Source organism: Sorex araneus, chromosome 8, assembly GCF_027595985.1.
Source record: "Sorex araneus isolate mSorAra2 chromosome 8, mSorAra2.pri, whole genome shotgun sequence".
Taxonomy (NCBI): domain Eukaryota; kingdom Metazoa; phylum Chordata; class Mammalia; order Eulipotyphla; family Soricidae; genus Sorex; species Sorex araneus.
This window is the reverse complement of record NC_073309.1, coordinates 12,140,898-12,159,107: the sequence shown is the minus strand read 5'-3', so window position 1 is coordinate 12,159,107 and position 18,210 is coordinate 12,140,898. Positions and strand designations below refer to the sequence as shown.

The following is an 18,210-nucleotide window of genomic DNA, read 5'->3' as shown; positions in this document are numbered from 1 at the left end:
GTGCTCCCCATGCGTGGCTTTGATGTTACCATGCTTGTCCTTGGTGCTCCCACGTTTGGCCGTGGTGCTCACATGCTTGGTTTTGATGCTCCCACACCTGGCTGTGGTGCTCCCACACTGGGTGGTGGTGCTTGCATGCTCAGCAGTGGTGTTCCCATGGTTGGCCTGAGTGCTCCCACACCTGGCTGTGGTGCTCCCACACTGGGTGGCGGTGCTTCCACGCTCTGCAGTGGTGTTCCCATGGTTGGCCTGAGTGCTCCCACACCTGGCTGTGGTGCTCCCACGCTGGGTGGTGGTGCTTGCATGCTCAGCAGTGGTGTTCCCATGGTTGGCCTGAGTGCTCCCACACTTGGCTGTGGTGCTCCCGCACTTGGTTGTGCATTAACAAAAGGGTTGCAGTCCTCGCCTCGCTGGTTCTCATGGCACTTACACAGTGCTTCCTGGGGCTCTCATCTCGGCTCGGGCACACTTAGTCTTTCACGTTTGCTGTCACGAGGTCACTGTGGTGTCCTCGTCAGTCTCACCGGGCCACACTCAGTCTCGGGGCTCCCAGTCACTGTGCTCACTGGGCGCACATAGCTTTGCTGCGGTGCTCACTGGCTGCTTACTCTGTGGGAGGTCGCTGCACGTGCTGCAGCTGGGGGGGGGGCCAGACAGCAGGCCCCGCCCCGCCCTGCCCCGCCCCACCCCGGCCTGGGGTCATTCTCCCTGCGTACGGTGGCATCACGGGTCACACTCCTGGCCTTACACCTGTGAGACGGTGGCTTTGGCCAGTGAGTCATCTCCTGAGCCATGGACCGTTGTTTCCCTCCCCTCCCAACTTTTCTCAAAAAGGCTTTGGGCCACTCTCAGTTGCGCTCAGGGCTCACTCCTGGCTCTGTGCTCAGGGCTCACTGCTAGCTGTGCCAGGGAGGCCACGTTCAAGGCCAGCATCTAACCCCCCGACCTGTCTCTCGGCACCCCCCATGCCTCATCGTTCTTAAGTCAGTTTGTATCGTCCCCCTGGGCCACCCCCCCACCCCCATGCTTCTTTTTTGGATTGAACTGTTGATGCTCTCATAGCTGCATTTTAAAGAAGTGTCTGTAGATATTTCAGGTAATGTCTCTGATCTAATAGTCCTTTGCAATCCTCTTAGTCTGTGGTTTGCCTTCTCTTTCTTGTGGTAGATCAGAACTTTTAAATTTTAACGAAATCCAGGGGCTGGAGCAATAGCACAGCGGGTAGGGCGTTTGCCTTGCACGCGGCCGACCCGGGTTCGATTCCCAGCATCCCATATGGTCCCCTGAGCACTGCCAGGAGTGATTCCTGAGTGCAGAGCCAGGAGTAATCCCTGTGCATCGCCAGGTGTACCCAAAAAGAAAAAAAAAATTTTTAATGAAATCCAGCTTCCCAGTGGCTTCTTTTGTGGCTCTCTTTTTCCCTAGGTGTCATATCCAGGAAGTCATCACCATGCCCAGGGCTGTGTAGACTGTCTTCTAGGGTCTCATAGGGATTCTGTAGTTTTGCATCTGGGCTGCAGGGGCGGGGGTTCGGGTCACACCTGGCAGTGCTCGGGGGCTACTCTCAGCCTGTATGCTCAGGGATTGCTCTTGGCAGTGCTCAGGGGACCGTGTGGTGTCCGGGATCCTGCCTGGGTCTCCCATACTCGGACCATGTGCTCAGCCCTCCGAGCTCGTGCCCGGCCTTTGCAACTCTGCATTTTACACTTAGCTCTCAGGATCCATTTCGCACTGATTTTTGTGGTTGTGTAAGAGCCGTGTCTCAGTTCCTTTCTTTCTCGCCTTCTGCATGTGGATGTCCAGTTGTTTATGAAAAGATATAGAAAGGACACTTCTACATCGACTTACTTTTGTTCCTTTGTCAAAGATGAGTTAACTATATTTGTGTGGGTCTATTTCTGGACTTTCCTTTCTGTTCAATTACTCTATTTTGTTTTTTGGTCTTTTTCTTGGGGGGAGGAGAGGTCATACCCAGTGATGTCAGAGGCCACTCCTGGTTTGAGGGCTGGGGTCGCTCCCTGCAGTGCTTTGGGGGGCCATGTGGTGCCTCAGACTGAACCGGGGCCTCCTGCGTATAAAGCCCTTAGAGCTATCTCCCAGCTCCACTTTGCTCTTTTTTTTAAAAAAAAAAAAGAAACTGCTATATATAATAGAGATTGAGAGAGAGAGAGAGAGAGAGGCATATTGTAAACAAAGGTAGATAGGCCTTGTCAGACGATTAAAGAGAAAAATCTCTCTCCCATCCCACATAGACTCCTGGAAGAATTGGCCTTGCATGTTGTTTGTTAGGCAGCATACACCCATACCTACACTTCCATGGCTTCCTCTCCTGGAGATGCTGTTGCCCCTCCCCCGCCCTGCCCCAGCACAGGCGCCCTGTTGTAGCAGGAATACATGGCGAAAAACCTCTCGCACTGCCAAGAGCAACCCCTGAGCATACGGTGGAGAGTAGCCCCTGAGCACTGCCAGGTGTGGTCCAACCCCCGCCCCTGCAACCCGGATGCAAAAAGACATAGCCTTGCTCCCAATAGTACCCACACTATTATGCTCTGTGGCTGAATCATGGCAGCTCACTTAGTAACACTGGCCGTGCGCAGGGCTTTCCCGGGGCACATGCTTTGGGCTGGGAACCCTGGATTCGACTCACCTGGTTCCCTGAGCGCCACTGGGTGAAGCTGGAAACAAAAGTGAAAAAAAGAAGGAAAAAAAAAAACCCTCGTCTGTGATGCTTCCTGTTCCTCCCAGTTGTTACCAGCATGGGATCTTACGTCTTTTTTTGGTTCGGGGGCTGTGCTGCCGCTGTGCTGTGGCTCCAGCCGGTTCAGCGGGCTCTGCCGTTTCCCACCCGTTCCCCAGTTGCAGTCCAGCGACTTCGCCGTCCTGAAGCAGCTGCTGCCCCTGCTGGAGACGGTCTCCGCGTCGTACCCCGACCCCACCATCCAGGAGCTGGCCGCCGACCTCCGCGCCACCATCGCCACCCACGGCGCCTTCTCCACCGAGGCAGTCAGTGCGGCCGCCCGGGGCGCCTGGAACAGAAAGGACCCGAAAGGGGAAGGGGGAGAAGAGCCCCCGCAGGCCGGCCGGCCAGGACGCAGGGACGAGTCTCCCAGCCGCCCCAGCCAGCGGCAGAGCCCTGAGAAGCGCCGCCCGGCCAGCCGGGAAGCGGGTGCCGAGCCCCCTCCTCCCGACGCGCCAGGCCAGGCCCCTGGAAGCCCGGGCTCCGAGCAGCTCCAGGAGCTGCTTCTATCCGCTTACGACCCTCAGATCCCCACCCGGGCGGCTGCTCTGCGAACTCTGGCCCGCTGGATCGAGCAGCGGGAGGAGAAGGCCCTCGAGATGCAGGAGAAGCTTCTGGAGGTGAGTCGCACTCAGGAGGAGACTCGGGTACCTGGGCGGTGGCAGCTGTGTCTGGGCCTTCCCCGAGGGCACTGGGGGTGTTCTCAGGAGACCAGGCTCAGCCGTAGGCGCCTACCTGGAGGACGCGAACAGAACCCTTACGGGCAGGGGCCAGAGCGAGAGCACAGCGGGTAGGGCGCTTGCTTTGCACACAGCTGACCCAGATTTAATCCCCAGTATCCCGTGTGGTCCCCTAGGCCGGCTAGGAGTGATTCCTGAGCACAGAGCCAGGAATCAGCCTGAGCACTCCCGGGTGTGGCCCCCAAAGGAAAACCAGACAGACAGACAGAGATAAGGTAGTGGGGAGGGTGTTTGCCTTGCATGCGGCTGATCCGGGTTTGATTCCCTGCACCTCACAGGGCCTCTCTCAAGCACCGCCAGGAGTAATTTCTGAGTGCAGAGCAAGGAGAAACCCCTGAGCACTGCTGGGTGTGACCCAAAAAGAGGCCAAAAATAAATAATAAATAAATAAAATGGAACCAAACAGACAAACAACAGGATTCTTACAGGGACCAGAGCTATAGTAGAGTGGATAGGGCGCTCGCCTTGCTCTGACCCGGCTTCAGTCCCTGGCGCTACATATGGTCCCCTGCCGAGCACCACCAGGAGTGGCCCCAGAGCTGTCACTGGGCTCCAACAGTGACACACTCTCCCTTTCTGCGCTCAAAAGAAAAAGCCACTAAAGTGGTAGCACACTGCCACTGTGTCACTAGCCCCAGGCCTGGTTTCCACGCCCATTTCCGGGGTAACCGCGACTTGGGGTCGTTCCTGAGCACACCACTGTGGCCCCCCCTGTGAAGTGTCTCCCCCTAATTATTGCCCTCTTCAAAGCTCCTATAAAGGTGGGACTTCAAACATGCAAACCCTTTTTCTTTTTTTCTCTTTTTTGGGTCACACCCAGCGATGTTCAGGGGTTACTTCTGGCTCTGCACTCAGGGATCACTCCTGGCGGTACTCGGGGAACCATACGGGATGCCGGGGATCAAACTCAAGTCGGCCACGTGCAAGCAAACGCCCTACTGCTGTTCTGTCACTCTGGCCCCACAAACCGTTTTTCATGCGGTCTAAAGTCAGACCAGTGTCTTGCTAAGACGAACAACCAGAAATTCATTGATTCTTTCGAGACTTCTGTGTCGCTTCCGTTGTGCTTGTTCTTTCTGACTCACCATCGCTGCATTTTCTGGTTCCAGGTGTTCTTGGAGAACTTGGAGCATGAAGACGCCTTTGTGTACCTGTCTGCTATTCAGGGTGAGTCCTGGGACGGGGAGTCTGTGGGCCCGAGAGGGTAGCGTGTCCGTGCCAAGATGAGCCACAAGCCTTGGCCGCTGCTCACCGTGTCATCTCGGTGCTTCCGAGCTGGGCCTCACACTAGGTCTCGGTCACAGTGTCCTCCCGGCATTTCCAGAGCGCACCTGGAGTGTCAGTGTCGCATCATGATGAGGACGTCTCGGCTGAGTTTTACTCGCCCTTTGGTTTTCGTCTAAAGTAGGGCTTGCGCGGCCGCCTGTGTGTCGAGAGGGCTGGGGGGTGATCACTTAAGGCGCGGGGTTTCTTTCTGGGGTGATGTGACCCTAAAATGTCGTGTTGGTCGCGGTGCTCAGTGGGTAGGAAGCTCCAAACCATATGCTTGAAAGCGCTGAATTCTCTCTCCATGAAACGGCTACGAGACTGTCTAAAATCTCACAAGGGTGGGAAGCAGCGAAACTGGTCTAAGGAGACACAGGGTGGGAGCTGAGAGAGCATTGCCGCAGGGAGGACGTTCTGGCCTTGATAAACAGTCAGAACACCGGTTCCTAAGCTGTGATCAGGGCGAATGCTAGTGCCGGGGCGGGGGCCGAGGAGTCTGTGAGAAGCCTGTGTTCACGCCACAACCCCACGGGGTCCCCGGGAAGTGTTTCTGGGTGAGGGATTGGAGCTAGTAGGAAAGTGCAGGATTTGCGTGTCGGAGACCCCGAACCTCCAGAATAACGGGCGGGAGTTGGGGGCGCACAGCGGGATTACACGCACTGACCCCTAGTAGCACGTAGCAAGCGGGGGTGCGAACAGTGGGATAATGTGTGCTGACGCCTTGTAGCACGTAGTGTTTGCTGTGGTGATTCAGGTCATCACCCAGCCCGACGGCTTCCGCTGGGTCGCCAGGTCCCGGTGGCGATAGCTTGAACCGACAGAGTGTGCCCAGAGAGTCCCTCCAGAACGCACAGACTCACCAGCTGAGCCCGGCCGCTGCCCGCGACTCTCCGGCTGTCTGAGACCAGCCCGGACCAGCCTGTCTCCGGGCTTGGTTGATCCGCTCTGCCTCTGCCTGCCGGGCTCGGGGCCGGGGACACAGTGTTCCTGGATGTGTTCCTCTTATCCCTGGGCGGTGGTCCCCCCCCAGGCCTGTCCCCTGGGTGGCAGCTGCGGAGCAAGGATAAACTCAAGCGGCCTCTGAAGGCCTCAGCTTGGAACCTGCATCCTGTCACTTGGCTCCATTCCGTGGGCCAAAGCAGGGGACGCTGCCCAAAGTCCAGGGGGAGGGAAGTAGATTCTGTCCCTTCAGTGGGATCAGAGGGCCTGGAGGCAGGGGAGAGACGTCGAGGCCCAGAGTGCCTCGTGTGCAAGCAGAACGGCCCCCCGGAGCTCTGAGGTCCCCGCTGGGTTTGGCCAGCAGGCCACGCCCACACCGAAGGGCTGGGGCAAGTGCTGAGGCCCGAGCCCTGGATTCACATCTGGAGGACTGGGGACAGACTCGGCAGTGCTCCGGGGTCACTCCTGGCGGTGCTCAGGGGGTCACGCAGAGCTGGGGATCAAACTGGGTTCTGCACACGCAAGGCACGTGGCCTCGCCCCTGCGGCTGGCCTTTCCTCGTTTGGTTTTGTTTGGGGGCCACGTCTGACTGCTCAGGGCTTGCTGCCGCCTCCATGCTCAGGGACCCACAGGCAGTGCTGGGGGTTAGACGGGGGTCGGCCACAAGCACGGCATGTGCCTTGCCCGCTGCCCCCCCCACCCCGTGCTGGCTCTTGGCCAATAGACCTCAGGCGCCGGCCTGTACACAGAACGGTTCCACTGTGATGGTCCCGACTCGGCCAAAACGCAAATGGAAAATTCCTCCAGGGAGACAATAGAATCCTCTGAGAGAGTGACAGGACGGCTCAGTAGGAACAACAAAAGCAGAAGAATTTGGGGGGGGGTCTTTGGAGTGGGAGGAGGTGAGACCTGCCCAGAGGAAGTTGGGGGCTTGCTCGAGCTCGGACCCTGGGACCGTCCAGTCTCGGGCAGCAAAGCCGGGACTCCTGCCCGGAAGCCGTCCCACAGCCAGGGCGCCCCTGGGCGAGGCTCTGTGGGACGCAGGTTCCCCGGCAGCCGCTGCTGCGAACAGGCTCCCCTCCCGCGCCAGGAGCCGGCTGAGCTCATTAGCCCCCGGGGTCTGCCCTAAAAATCACAACTGTTGGTTTTGTGTTTGTTTTTAGTAGTCTTAATTGGCGTGCTAATCAGTTAGCGGCTAATTTGGTGACGAAGAGCACAGGAGGTAGAGATGCGATTTCTGTTCTCAGCTCCCCAAGATGGACAAGTTAGAAATAATTGATGTTTTTGGTGTTTGTAACGTGCACTTAAGGGCCAAGGCCTTAGGTGAATTTCCCATTAAGAAAGGAAAGGGGTGAATTTTCCCACCTGCTGTGCCAGAGCGAGAGAGAAAGAGAGAGAGAGAGAGAGAGGCAGAGAGAGAGACAGAGAGAGAGAGACAGAGAGACAGAGAGAGACAGAGAGTTGTTCTAGACTGAGAAAATGGCTCCATGTGAAAATTACAGTGTATTTTTTGCTTAATTAATTGATATTTTGGGTTTCTCTTGCAATTTCTCACCAGCTTTGTAGACTAGGCAGAAAGCACAGGGGAGAGAAATTAAATCAACTCATTAATCCAGCCAGTTATCTAAAGATGCCTAATGGAGGAATCTCTAATGTACCACCTTCCCAACGGAACAGCTGAGAACTTCCTGTCCTATGAGTGGAACGCTTTGTTTTGCTTTATTTGGACTGACCTGGGGGTGGTGCTGGGGTCCAGGGTGGTGCTGGGGGGGGCTGGGCACGCAGTCGCTTACTGATGAACTCGGGGCTCCTGCCTGCACAATAGCTGCCCCAGCTTTTTGGCCCATCTCCCCAGCCTTAATTTTTTTTAAGTTTTATTTTTTTTTATTTCATTTTTTTTTCTTTTTGGGTCACACCTGTCGATGCACAGGGGTTACTCCTGGCTTTAGCACTTAGGAATCACTCCTGGCGGTGCTCAGGGGACCATATGGGATGCTGGGGATTGAACCCGGATCTGCCGTGTGCAAGGCAAACGCCCTACCCGCTGTGCTATCGCTCCAGCCCCTTAAGTTTTATTTTTTGAAAACAGTCTGCATCTCTTTCTGGTTCCTCTCAGAAGGTGGTGGTTAATTTAGTCAGTATTAACTTCTTTAAGTCAAGCGCTGTATGCCAGATTATTGCATTCGCATCACAGTCTGGACTTCATAAGTCTTAGGACCATGAAGTGGTGACCCTTTGGGGGTCTTGGATGTTCCCAAAGTGTACCAAGTATAATCAGGCATATAATAGACTCCTTATATGTCTGTTTAAAAAAAACCTGATTATCTCATCAGTATATTATACAAAGTTGTGCGTTCCTAGGATTTAAAAGGAATTCTAAGGCACTCGCCTTTCATGTGCCGACCCCGTTCTATCCCCAGCACTGCCTGTCCCCAGAGCACTGAGGGGAGTGACCCTCCAGGCGCAGAGCCCAGGGTGCCTCGGTGCACCCCCAGGTGTGGCCCAGCCTCCCCCGTCCCCGCAAGCAAAGCAAAGGAATCGAACAGCAGGTCCCAGGGAATAGCTTAGTTCCAAGGAAAGGCACCCGCCCTGCAAGTGTGAGACGTGGATTTGTCCCCGGTGCCACCACACGTGCTGGCTGCGTGCCGTCCCAGTGGCTCTGCCCTCTCGGACCCCCAGCGCACAGCAGAGCCGGTCACCTCAGGGCAACAGCCCGGGGCGACCAAGCGCCACTGGTAACGAGGTGGGTGGGCCAGAGACCAGCACGGGGTTTAGAGAGCACAGGGCCTGGTTTGGTCCCCAGCAGCACATGGTCCCCTGAGCACTGCTTGGTCTGATTAAAAAAATACGTTTGAGCCTGGCAGACTTAACACCCCACCTCCCTGCCGTGGGTGCCACAGCGAGAATGGGCCCCAGGGCCCCCGGGAGCATGTCTGTGGCCCCAGAGCGCCATGGTCAGATCTCGCCATCACCGTCAGTTAGCAGGGGCGAGATCAGCGACCAGGCAGTGCGTGATGTCGCACGCAGGGGCCTCTCTCCAGAGCGGGAAGTGGGCCACTCCTGGGAGGCCCAGAGCTCGGGCTAGATGTCAAGGGCATTTTCCCCGGTTCTGGTTTGAAGGGGACGTTCAATAATGAATGTGATCAGTCAGTGACAGCCTGCAGCAGCCAAGTTATTTCTCGCGCCCCCACCTGCTTTCGGGGGCCTCTAAGTCCGTCCCAGTTATTTAGTTTCACTTGTCTGGTTTGGTTTGGAGGCTACACTGGAGGTGGTCAGGGTGACTCCTGGCTGTGTGCTCAGGACTGACTCCTGGCTCTGTGCTCAGGGCTGACTCCTGGCTCTGTGCTCAGGACTGACTCCTGGCTCTGTGCCCAGGACTGACTCCTGGCTCTGTGCTCAGGACTGACTCCTGGCTCTGTGCTCAGGACTGACTCCTGGCTCTCTGCTCAGGGTCACTCCTGACTCTGTGCTCAGGTTCACCTCTGGAAGAGTGGGGTCACAGCATGACTGGCCACCAGAAGGGCAAGTGCCCTTCTCGCTGTTCTTTCAGTTATTTATATTTTTATCTTTTTAGTTTCAGGGTCACAAACTAAAAAGTATGCCCAGGGCTTACTCCTGGCTCTGCACTCAGGAATCACTCCTGGTGGTGCTCGGGGGACCTTACGTGATGCCGGGGATCAAACTCAGGTCATTCGTGTGCAAGGCAAACAGACGTCATCCCTGCTGTGCTGTTGCTCCAGCCCTGACCTTTCGATTGTTTAAAGGACACAGTGGCAGCAAGGGATCCACTCTAGGGCTCCCACTCATTGCCAGAAGTGCTGAAAGAGTCTTTGGATAGAACCGCCCTGCTGCGGAGAAGGAAAAGGGGAGCAAGAAGGAGCGAGCGGGCCTCAGAGGCAGGCACGCCTCAGACAGGCCCCGACAGAGCCACGGCCCTTCCTCCCTCTTCCTTTCTCATTTCTGGCAAAAAAACCAGAAGGAGGGAAGGCCAACGGCCCCGAGCGGCGCGGGAGAGGCGCTCCGAGGGGAACTGTCTTCCCTGAGTTTCCAGTCAAGCGGGGGCTCAAGTTGTAACCTGTCAGGGACGGAACCGCCTGCCTCCTTCTCAGATTTCTCCCTCAAAAAAAGTAAATTGGGCAACCATTAACTGAAAATTATTCTCTCTCCTGAAGGACCCTCTAATTGGGTCTGGCCCTGGCGTTTGACTCACCGCCACAAGAAGTCTGTCATCTCCTCTAGGTTGGGGAGGTCGTATCTGCAAATTATCTCTGCACGCTCAGAAAGTTCTAGAAGACCGAGACCAAAGTGGGGCCATTGAAAAGGTCCAGTTCAGTCAGTCTCAGTGTATTTGGAGAGTTGGACAAGCATCGCCACTCTCAGTTCAGGCCTTCCCATCATCTCCATCTCCAAAAGAAACCCTGTATCGCCACTGGAGCCAGTGGACAGCGGGTTGGGGTTGCCTGCCTTGCACACGGCCAGCCCAGGTTTGACCCGGCATCCCGTATGGTACCCCGGCAGCATCAGGACTGATTCCCGAGAGCAGAGCCAGGAGTAACTTCACCAGGTGTGGCCCAGAAGCCAAAATCAAAACAAGAAAGAGAGAAAGAGAGGAGAGAGAGAAAGAGAGAGAGAGAGAGAGAGAGAGAGAGAGAGAGAGAGAGAGGAGAGACACAGAGAGGGGAGAGACACACATTGAGGAGAGAGGGAGGAGAGAGAGACAGAGAGAGACAGAGAGAGACAGAGGAGAGACAGAGAGAGAGAGAGAGAGGAGAGTGAGCAAGAGAGAGAAACAATGAGAGAAACAGAGAGAGGAGAGAGCGCGAGAGAGACAGAGAGGAGAGACAGACAGACAGAGGAGAGACAGAGAGAGAGACCCCACATTCCCTTTAGTCCCTGCCTCTTCCCACTCACCTGAGCCCCTGGGACGCACAAATGTTATTTCTAATCTCTGCACTCAACCTGTTCTGGACATTGGACAGAAATAGCATCATCCAGGCCTGTGTCCAGGGACCTGCGTGCTTTGCACGGAGGAGGTCCAGACTTTATCCCCAGCCCCCAGTCGTTCCCCAGAACCACCCAGAGTGACCCCCCGAGCACCAGGCTCCCAGGAAAGGACTCGTGAGCGTGTGGCCCCCTGTGTCTGCTCCTTTCTTGCTGTTGGGGTGTCTCATTGCATTCTTCACCCCCCCTTCTTTTCCCTTTGTTGTCGGCGAGGTGTTGGGGATCTGCACGCATGCTCTCCAGAGGTGCTCGTGACCTGCCCATTGAGCAGTGCTGTGCTGGCCTGGGTGCTCCCCAGGGGCTGCGGCGGTGCTCACACACGTGTCCGGGGTGTCGTGAATGGGGACGTTGTGGCTTCACTCTCCAGTGGAAGGTTATATTTTGGTTTGTTTGGTTGGGGGCCACACCCGACAGTGCTCAGGGGTAACCAGCTCCTGGCTCAGGAATCACTCCTGGCGGTGTTCAGGAGACCATGTTGGTTGCCAGGGATTGAACCCGGGTCGGCTACACGCAAGGCAAGTGCCCTACCTGCTGTACTGTTTCTTTGGTCCCAGAAGTTGAAATTTGAAGAGGATTTAAGGAAGATAAAATTGTAAGAGAGCTTGCAAGCAGGACTCTTTTTAGAATTTTCTCAGTACAGGGGTTGGAGCTATAGTACAATGGGTAGAGTGTTTGCCTTGCACATGGCTGACCCGAGTTCGATTCCCAGCATCCCACATGGTCCCCTGAGCACCGCCAGGAGTAATTCCTGAGTGCAGAGTCAGGAGTAACCCCTGTGCATCACTAGTGTTACCCAAAAAGAAAAAAAAAGAATTTTCTCAGTACAGTCTTTCTTTGCACTCTAAGAAATTGATCCATTTTATTGGAACTACTTTGAAACAGCTGCTAGAAAGTTCTTTGGCCTTTCACTTCCAGAATGAAGAGAGGACAGGCAGCCCACATAGTCTTCCTTTCCAATCCCAATTTAAATCTTCTTATTTATTTATTCATTTTGGCAGGGAAGACCACACCTGGCTGTGCCCAGAGCGTACTCCTGGCTCTGTGCTCAGGCCTCACTCCTGGCGGCGTTTAGGGGGTCAACACCTGGTCAGCTGTGTGCAGGGCCAGCGCCCTCCCTGCTGTACTGTCATTCCAGCACCTTAAATTCTTTCTTTTTTTTTCTTTTTGGGTCACAGCTGGCGATGCACAGGGGTTACTCCTGGCTCTGCACTCAGGAATTACCCCTGGCGGTGCTCAGGAGACCATATGGGATGCTGGGAATCGAACCTGGGTCGGCCGCATGCAAGGCAAACGCCCTACCCGCTGTGCTATCGCTCCAGCCCTGAGCACCTTAAATTCTTAATCTCACTAGATGTGATGAAGGTGCCCATTGAAGCTGTTCACACACACACAAAAAGCCCAAGGGTTTTTGTTTTTTTTTTTGTCTCTTTCGGTGGTGCCAGGAATTGAATCCCAGGCAAGGCAAGTGCCGACAGCTGAGCCACGTCCCCGCCCCAGGTACAGTTTTCGTTCTCCCTGACATAGATCTTTCCGTGGCTGAATCATTAGTTCAACATTGTTAACTGGTTGAAGCATCAGTTTCCTCCCTTTTGTGCACACTGAGGCCGGGACGGAGATGCATGCGTACCACTGGGCTGTGTCCCGTTTGGCGACGGACTCGGCTTTCCACCCTGGCATCAGCCTTTTTGGAACTTGCTTTTGTTTCCGGGCTCGGTGGTCAGTCACTGTCTCTCAGGGTTTTGGAGGGTGGGAGTGAATGACTTACGGACACTCTCTCTTTGAGTCCCTCTAAAGTCCACGTGAGGGCTGGAGAGATAGTACAGGAAGTTTGGTGCTTGCCTTATATGTGGCCGACCCCAGTTTAAGGCCCCAACAGCACATAAGCTCCGGAGCACTGCAGGGAATGCCCCCAGGTGCCTAAATAAATAAATTTTGCATGTGAGGGCTGGAGGGATGGGTATCCCAGGGGATAAGACACTGGCCTTGCGTGTCACCGAGCCCAGTTTAATCCCTGGAACCATATACGTTCCCTATGCACTTCCAGGAGTGATCCCCGAGCACCCTATGAAAACAGGGCGTTACTGCTGAGGCCATGAATGTAATCTAGAAGGAATTTACACCTTGACATTTGTGACGTGGCATGACATTTTTGCCATTAGCTTGCACTCTCTCACCCCGTTTGTAGTCGTGAACCGTGTTACAGGGGTCTCTCTCTGCAGCTCTCGGAACTCAGTTTCCAACACACAGCCCCTAGCCACTAGGGAAAACCTCCAGTTGCCAACGGAAACGGTAAAACCATGTGGAGTCACTTGAGGTCAGAAGTCTTCAGTCATTTTGTTTGTTGGTTTATTGTTTTAATGAAGCCTAAGTTTTGGGATTAGTTTTGCACCCAGGCCTAAGAGGGAGGTATCAAAAACTCAAGGGATTTTTTTCCCTCCCTTTGTGTCTATTTTTCCTCTCTGTTTCATATTTCTAGTACGAATGCCGGTTGCTTTGCTAATCAGAAGATGCCGGTTTTTAACTTACGTAGCTGTTTAGGGAGTCAGAGCTGTTTCCTAGTGACAGGCTCCGGGACTCGCCCAGACGGCAGCAGATGGGACTGCGGCTCTGTCGCCGTGCCCCCCGCCGAACTCTTCCCCTCCCGGGATCACGGGTCGTCACCAGAAAGCTGATTGACAACCAGATGTTTTTCCCAAGTGGAGCTTTTCTTAATGAAACTGTTGCTTAGGAACCAGACCGTAATAGTACATTTTCTATATTTAGTTCGCAAAGGGTTTCAGTTTACAAAATTATTAAGTCAGAGAATACGGATCCGATCAATGAAATAGTGTCCATTGTCCCCTCCTGCTGCCTGTGCAGCGGCCAGATGGTTAAATTAGCAGCCAGATTTCACCCAGATGTGTCTGCCTGGCTTGTCGTCGTCGTCGTCATTGTCACATGGACACACAAGGACAATGACAGCTAGGAGAGCCACCCCGCGCCCCCTTCCTTGGGATTGGCTCTTTAGCCCTTGGCAAAAGCTGTTCCCTGCAGCCCTTATTAGCTTGCTGCGAGGAGCAGTTAGGTCAGCGGATCAGAAACTGTACGTGAGACAGTGAAAATCACTTTCATTCAGAGCCAGCTCGGTGGGACCGCAGGGCAGAGAAGGGCTCCTGTTTAAGATGATGCTATTTATGAAAGGAAAATCTCACCCGCTAACTACTACCGACAACAAAGAAAGCTCAGCGCATGCCGGATTGACAAATGGATGAAAACCTTAAATTCACATTAGACCAAATCGAGAAGAAAATAGAGTTTTCCCTCCCCTTTCTAGAGGCAGTTCAGACATTGTCTCCCATTTCTATTTGTTTTCTGATTTCGTTGTTTGGGTACACCCAGCAGTGCTCAGGGCTTACTCCTGGTGAGGCTCCGGGGACCATGTGGGATGCAGGGGGGTCGAACTCAGGTTCGAAAGCAAGCAGCCTCCCTGCTCTACTATCCCTCTGGCCCTCTCGTTTCTAACTTCGAATTAGACAAAATCTAGAGGAAAACACAATTCTGGGGGCTTAGGATGTGGCCCGGTGGTAGAGCACCTGCCTTGCATCCCGAGGCTGAGTTCCAGAGCCCTACCCCCGGGACATTCTGTCAAGTGTTCAACCCCCAGGCACTACACCAGACACTCACCAGCAACCAGGGGAAGGAAAGGGGAAGGGGAAGGGGAAGGGGAGGAGAGGGGAGAGAATGGGAGAGGGAATAGGAGAGGGAATGGGAGAGGGAATGGGAGAGGGGAAGGGAAGGGGAGAGGGAAGGGGAGAGTGAATGGGAGAAGGAATGGGAGAAGGGAAGGGAAGGGGAGAGGGAATGGGAGAGGGAATGGGAGAAGGAATGGGAGAAGGGAAGGGAAGGGAAGGGAGGAGGGGAAGGGGAAGGGGAAGGGGAAGGGGAAGGGGAAGGAGAAGGAGAAGGGAAGGGGAAGGGAGAGGCAGGGAAATACAGTTGTCTGCTGTTGGCAGTGATGCTAAGACAGCTTAGCTGAGAGCAGCTATTACGCCTTAAAGCTCTCCCTAGAAAGTTGCCTTACCAAGCCACATCTTGTTTTTGGTTTGGGGAGGGTGGGGGCACAGCTCGAACTGCTCAGGGGCTACCCCTGGCTGGGTGCTTCGGGGTCCAGGGATGGAATGTGGAGCACCTGTATGAGAAGCGTGTGCTCCAGACCTTAGAACTCTCCCTGGAAGAGACAGCCAGAATCCTAAGAGTTAGCGTGCGTCCGGCCCAGCCCAGGGGGCACTTGCTGAAATTAAGTGTGAGCTTCAGGACTTGAAGGGCAGGTTTGCAGCAATGAAAGTCCAGACCTATTTGAAGTGGGGAGAGTCCTGGAGGCCTCCAGCATTAGAGGCAGATCCTGGAGGCATCCACCTCTAGGTGAATCAGAAGGAAGTTCCGCCTTTCCCCCGCACCCCGGGGGCTGGGAGGGTATTCTCTTGGCAGTAAACCCAGCTGGAGGGATGGGGAGAGAAAACTGGGCCCAGAGGTTGTCATGGCAACGGACCCCCCTTCCTGCAGACTTGGATTATTGGGGTTAGTTCCCATGGTTCAGTCTTGGGGTTCAGTTCATTGGCTCAAAGGGGCCGGTGCAAATGCTTTGCTTGTCCCAGAAACTCAGGTTTGATCCCCAGCATCACATAGTCCCCTGAGCACAGAGCTGGGAGTAGTCTCTGAGCACAGCCACCCCCCACCCCACCAAATGGTAATTTTTAAAAAAAGAATTTCTGTCCTGGGAATGTCTATGCATTTTGCAGAAATGAGAGCGTGTCTCCTGTGGAAAAAGTTGCCTTCACTATAGACTTTAGAAAACCGTATAAGAAAACCGTATAAGTTTTTTGGTGATAAAGAGATAGTCCAGGGGGTGAGTTGCTTCCTCTGCCCGTGGCTGACCCCAGCACCGCTCATTCCCCTATCTCTGGGAGGAAGCCCGGAGCGTGGCTGAGTGTGGCCCCCAAACCAAAAGAAGTCAAAATAAATTTTGATTTTTCACTTTCATTAATAATTAATTAATAAAACTTTTATTGTCATTATATAGAAATAAAATAGGCTGCTTTAACCATTGGCAAAGGTAAAAATTCAGTAGTATTAAGTCCATAATGTTACAACACTTCCAAAATATTTCATCACCCCACACAGAAACTCTAACTCTTAAGCAATAACTCCTTTCTCCCTTTCCATAATAATACTTAATTATTATTATTATATACTTAATTATGCACAGTAACTAGTACATAGCTACAAAATAACCAAGCAGGGAATGTAAGGTCTCAGAAACCTTGAGATGTGAGAATTGCTACACAAATTCTGAAATAACCAGACTTGCTAATTCAAAGAAATGTAAGACAAGCTTAAAAATATCTGCAAGAATATGAAACAGCCAGGACTCAAATAGCAGATTTTTAGTCTAGGGGAAAAAAAAATACAACAAATTTCCTAAAAACAGAAAGCAGAATAGGGGCCGGAGCAATGGTCACTTGCTTTGTGACAACCTGGGTTCAATCCTCAGAACCCCATATGGTCACCCGAGCAGCACCAGGCGTGATCCCTGAGTGCAGAGCCAGGAGTAAGCCCCCAGCACTGCCGGGTGTGGCCCAAAAAAAAAAAAAAGCCAGAAAGAAGAATAAATAAAATTAGAAAGCTAGTGAGTGAATTGTGTAGCAGATACCAGCAAAGAATTAACGAACTAGTAAGTTGAAAGGGAAAAGTTATGTAGAAGTCAGCACAGAGTCAATATTTAATCTTCAGAGGGAGAATTCAAAAAGGAATGAGTAATAGATTTGATCTCTTAAAAGTTTAGGACTCATGTATGTCAGAACCAGCTTAATTAAAGTACAAAGCATACTTAAAGGAGAAGAGATTCACAACAAACGAAAAGCACAAATCTGTCGGCATAGAAGGTACACCTGCGGTTGTCTGGAGCTGAAAAGTCAAGACAGAAACAGGAACTGCTGCCAGGGAAAAGGTTCTCTTAGGGGTGATAAAAAGTGTTGGGGGGTGGAGCAATAGCACAGCGGGTAGGGCGTTTGCCTTGCATACGGCCGACCCGGGTTCGATTCCCAGCACCCCATATGGTCCCCTGAGCACCGCCAGGAGTAACTCCTGAGTGCAAAGCCAGGAGGTAACCCTTGTGCATTGCCGGGTGTGACCCAAAAAGCAAAAAAAAAAGTGGCGGGATTGTGTCTTGAGGATGCTCGTCTGCATGACTAAATAAGGCTGCTCACCTCGGGGCCGGAGCCCTGGTACACAGGTAGGGCCCTTGCCTTGCTCTCATCCAACCCAGGTTCGATCCCCAGCACCCCATATGCTCCCTCAAGCCCCTCTAGGAATGACCCCTGAGCACAGAATCAGGAGTGAGCCCTGAGTACTGCTGGGGATGGCCCCAGAACCAAAAAAAAAATTTTTTAAAAAGTCCTTTGAGGGGCTGGAGAGATAGCACAGCGGGTAGGGCGTTTGCCTTGCACACGGCCGACCCGGGTTCAAATCCCAGCATCCCATATGGTCCCCTGAGCACGGCCAAGGGTAATTCCTGAGAGCAAAGCCAGGAGTAACCCCTGTGCATCGCCAGGTGTGACACAAAAAGCAAAAAAAAAAAAAAAAAAAAAAAAAAGTCCTTTGAAACTACTGAACTGTACATATCAAAATGGTGATGATACTAGTATGTGAATTATATCTCACAAACATACCAACAAACAATCGAATCATACATAATCTAACTAAATGGGACAGTTGGTTTGTTTTTGATTTGGGCCACAGATGGTGAGATTTAGGGGCTACTCCCCAGCTCACCGCTCGGGGTCACTTGGTCATACCCAGGACGGGACCTATGCCAGCCCTTTGACTGATCCCTCTGGCCCCTGTTGTTTTCTTAAGGATAAGCAAACCGTTAATTCCCTTAATATATAAAGAGTTCAGAAAGATAAATAAGAAAATAATAGATAAGTGGATTTAAAAGCATAAGTAGGCAATTTATGATAGAGGAATTCGGTCAAACAGTGACATTTTGAAACAGTATACAGCCTTTGGGGCCAGAGACAATGCAGCAGGTAGGGCTCTCGCCTGTCACGCAGCCTGTCTGGACTTGATCCTGGCACCACACATAGTCTCCCAGCATGGTCAGGAGTGATTCCTGAGCACAGAGCCAGGAGTAAGTCCTGAGCGCAAATGGGTGTAACCGCATCCCCCGCCCCCCACCCCCAGCACACACACAAATTCAAATTCAAGTTTTGTAATGCACAAGAAATATAGAGTAAAATAACTTGTTTTGTTATTAATTTTTGGGGCTATTTCAAGAAAAAAGGTACTTGGTGGTGTTAGTTTGGAGCCACACCTGGTGGTGCCAGGATTTGACCCAGGGGCTCGGCTAGCACTGGGACATCTGCGAGGCCTCCCCGTGAGGCGAGTGGGTCCTCCCGGGGCGGGGGGGGGGGGGGCTGCCCAGGAGTGTGGAAGAGACCGGCCTGGTAGGATAATTAACTGGACCTGTTGGGAGTGCCATTTAAATTA

General features: G+C 53.3%; 1 protein-coding gene across 1 annotated transcript in view; it reads left to right on the top strand.

Annotated features, from left to right (window-relative positions):
• The window catches only part of TANGO6 (transport and golgi organization 6 homolog), a 156,985-nt gene that overhangs the window by 43,900 nt on the left and 94,875 nt on the right, over positions 1-18,210 (top strand). The window contains exons 13-14 of the mRNA XM_055145697.1: positions 2,857-3,357; positions 4,587-4,644. Coding sequence (XP_055001672.1) covers positions 2,857-3,357; positions 4,587-4,644 — 559 coding nt within the window. The remainder of the gene's footprint in view (positions 1-2,856; positions 3,358-4,586; positions 4,645-18,210) is intronic.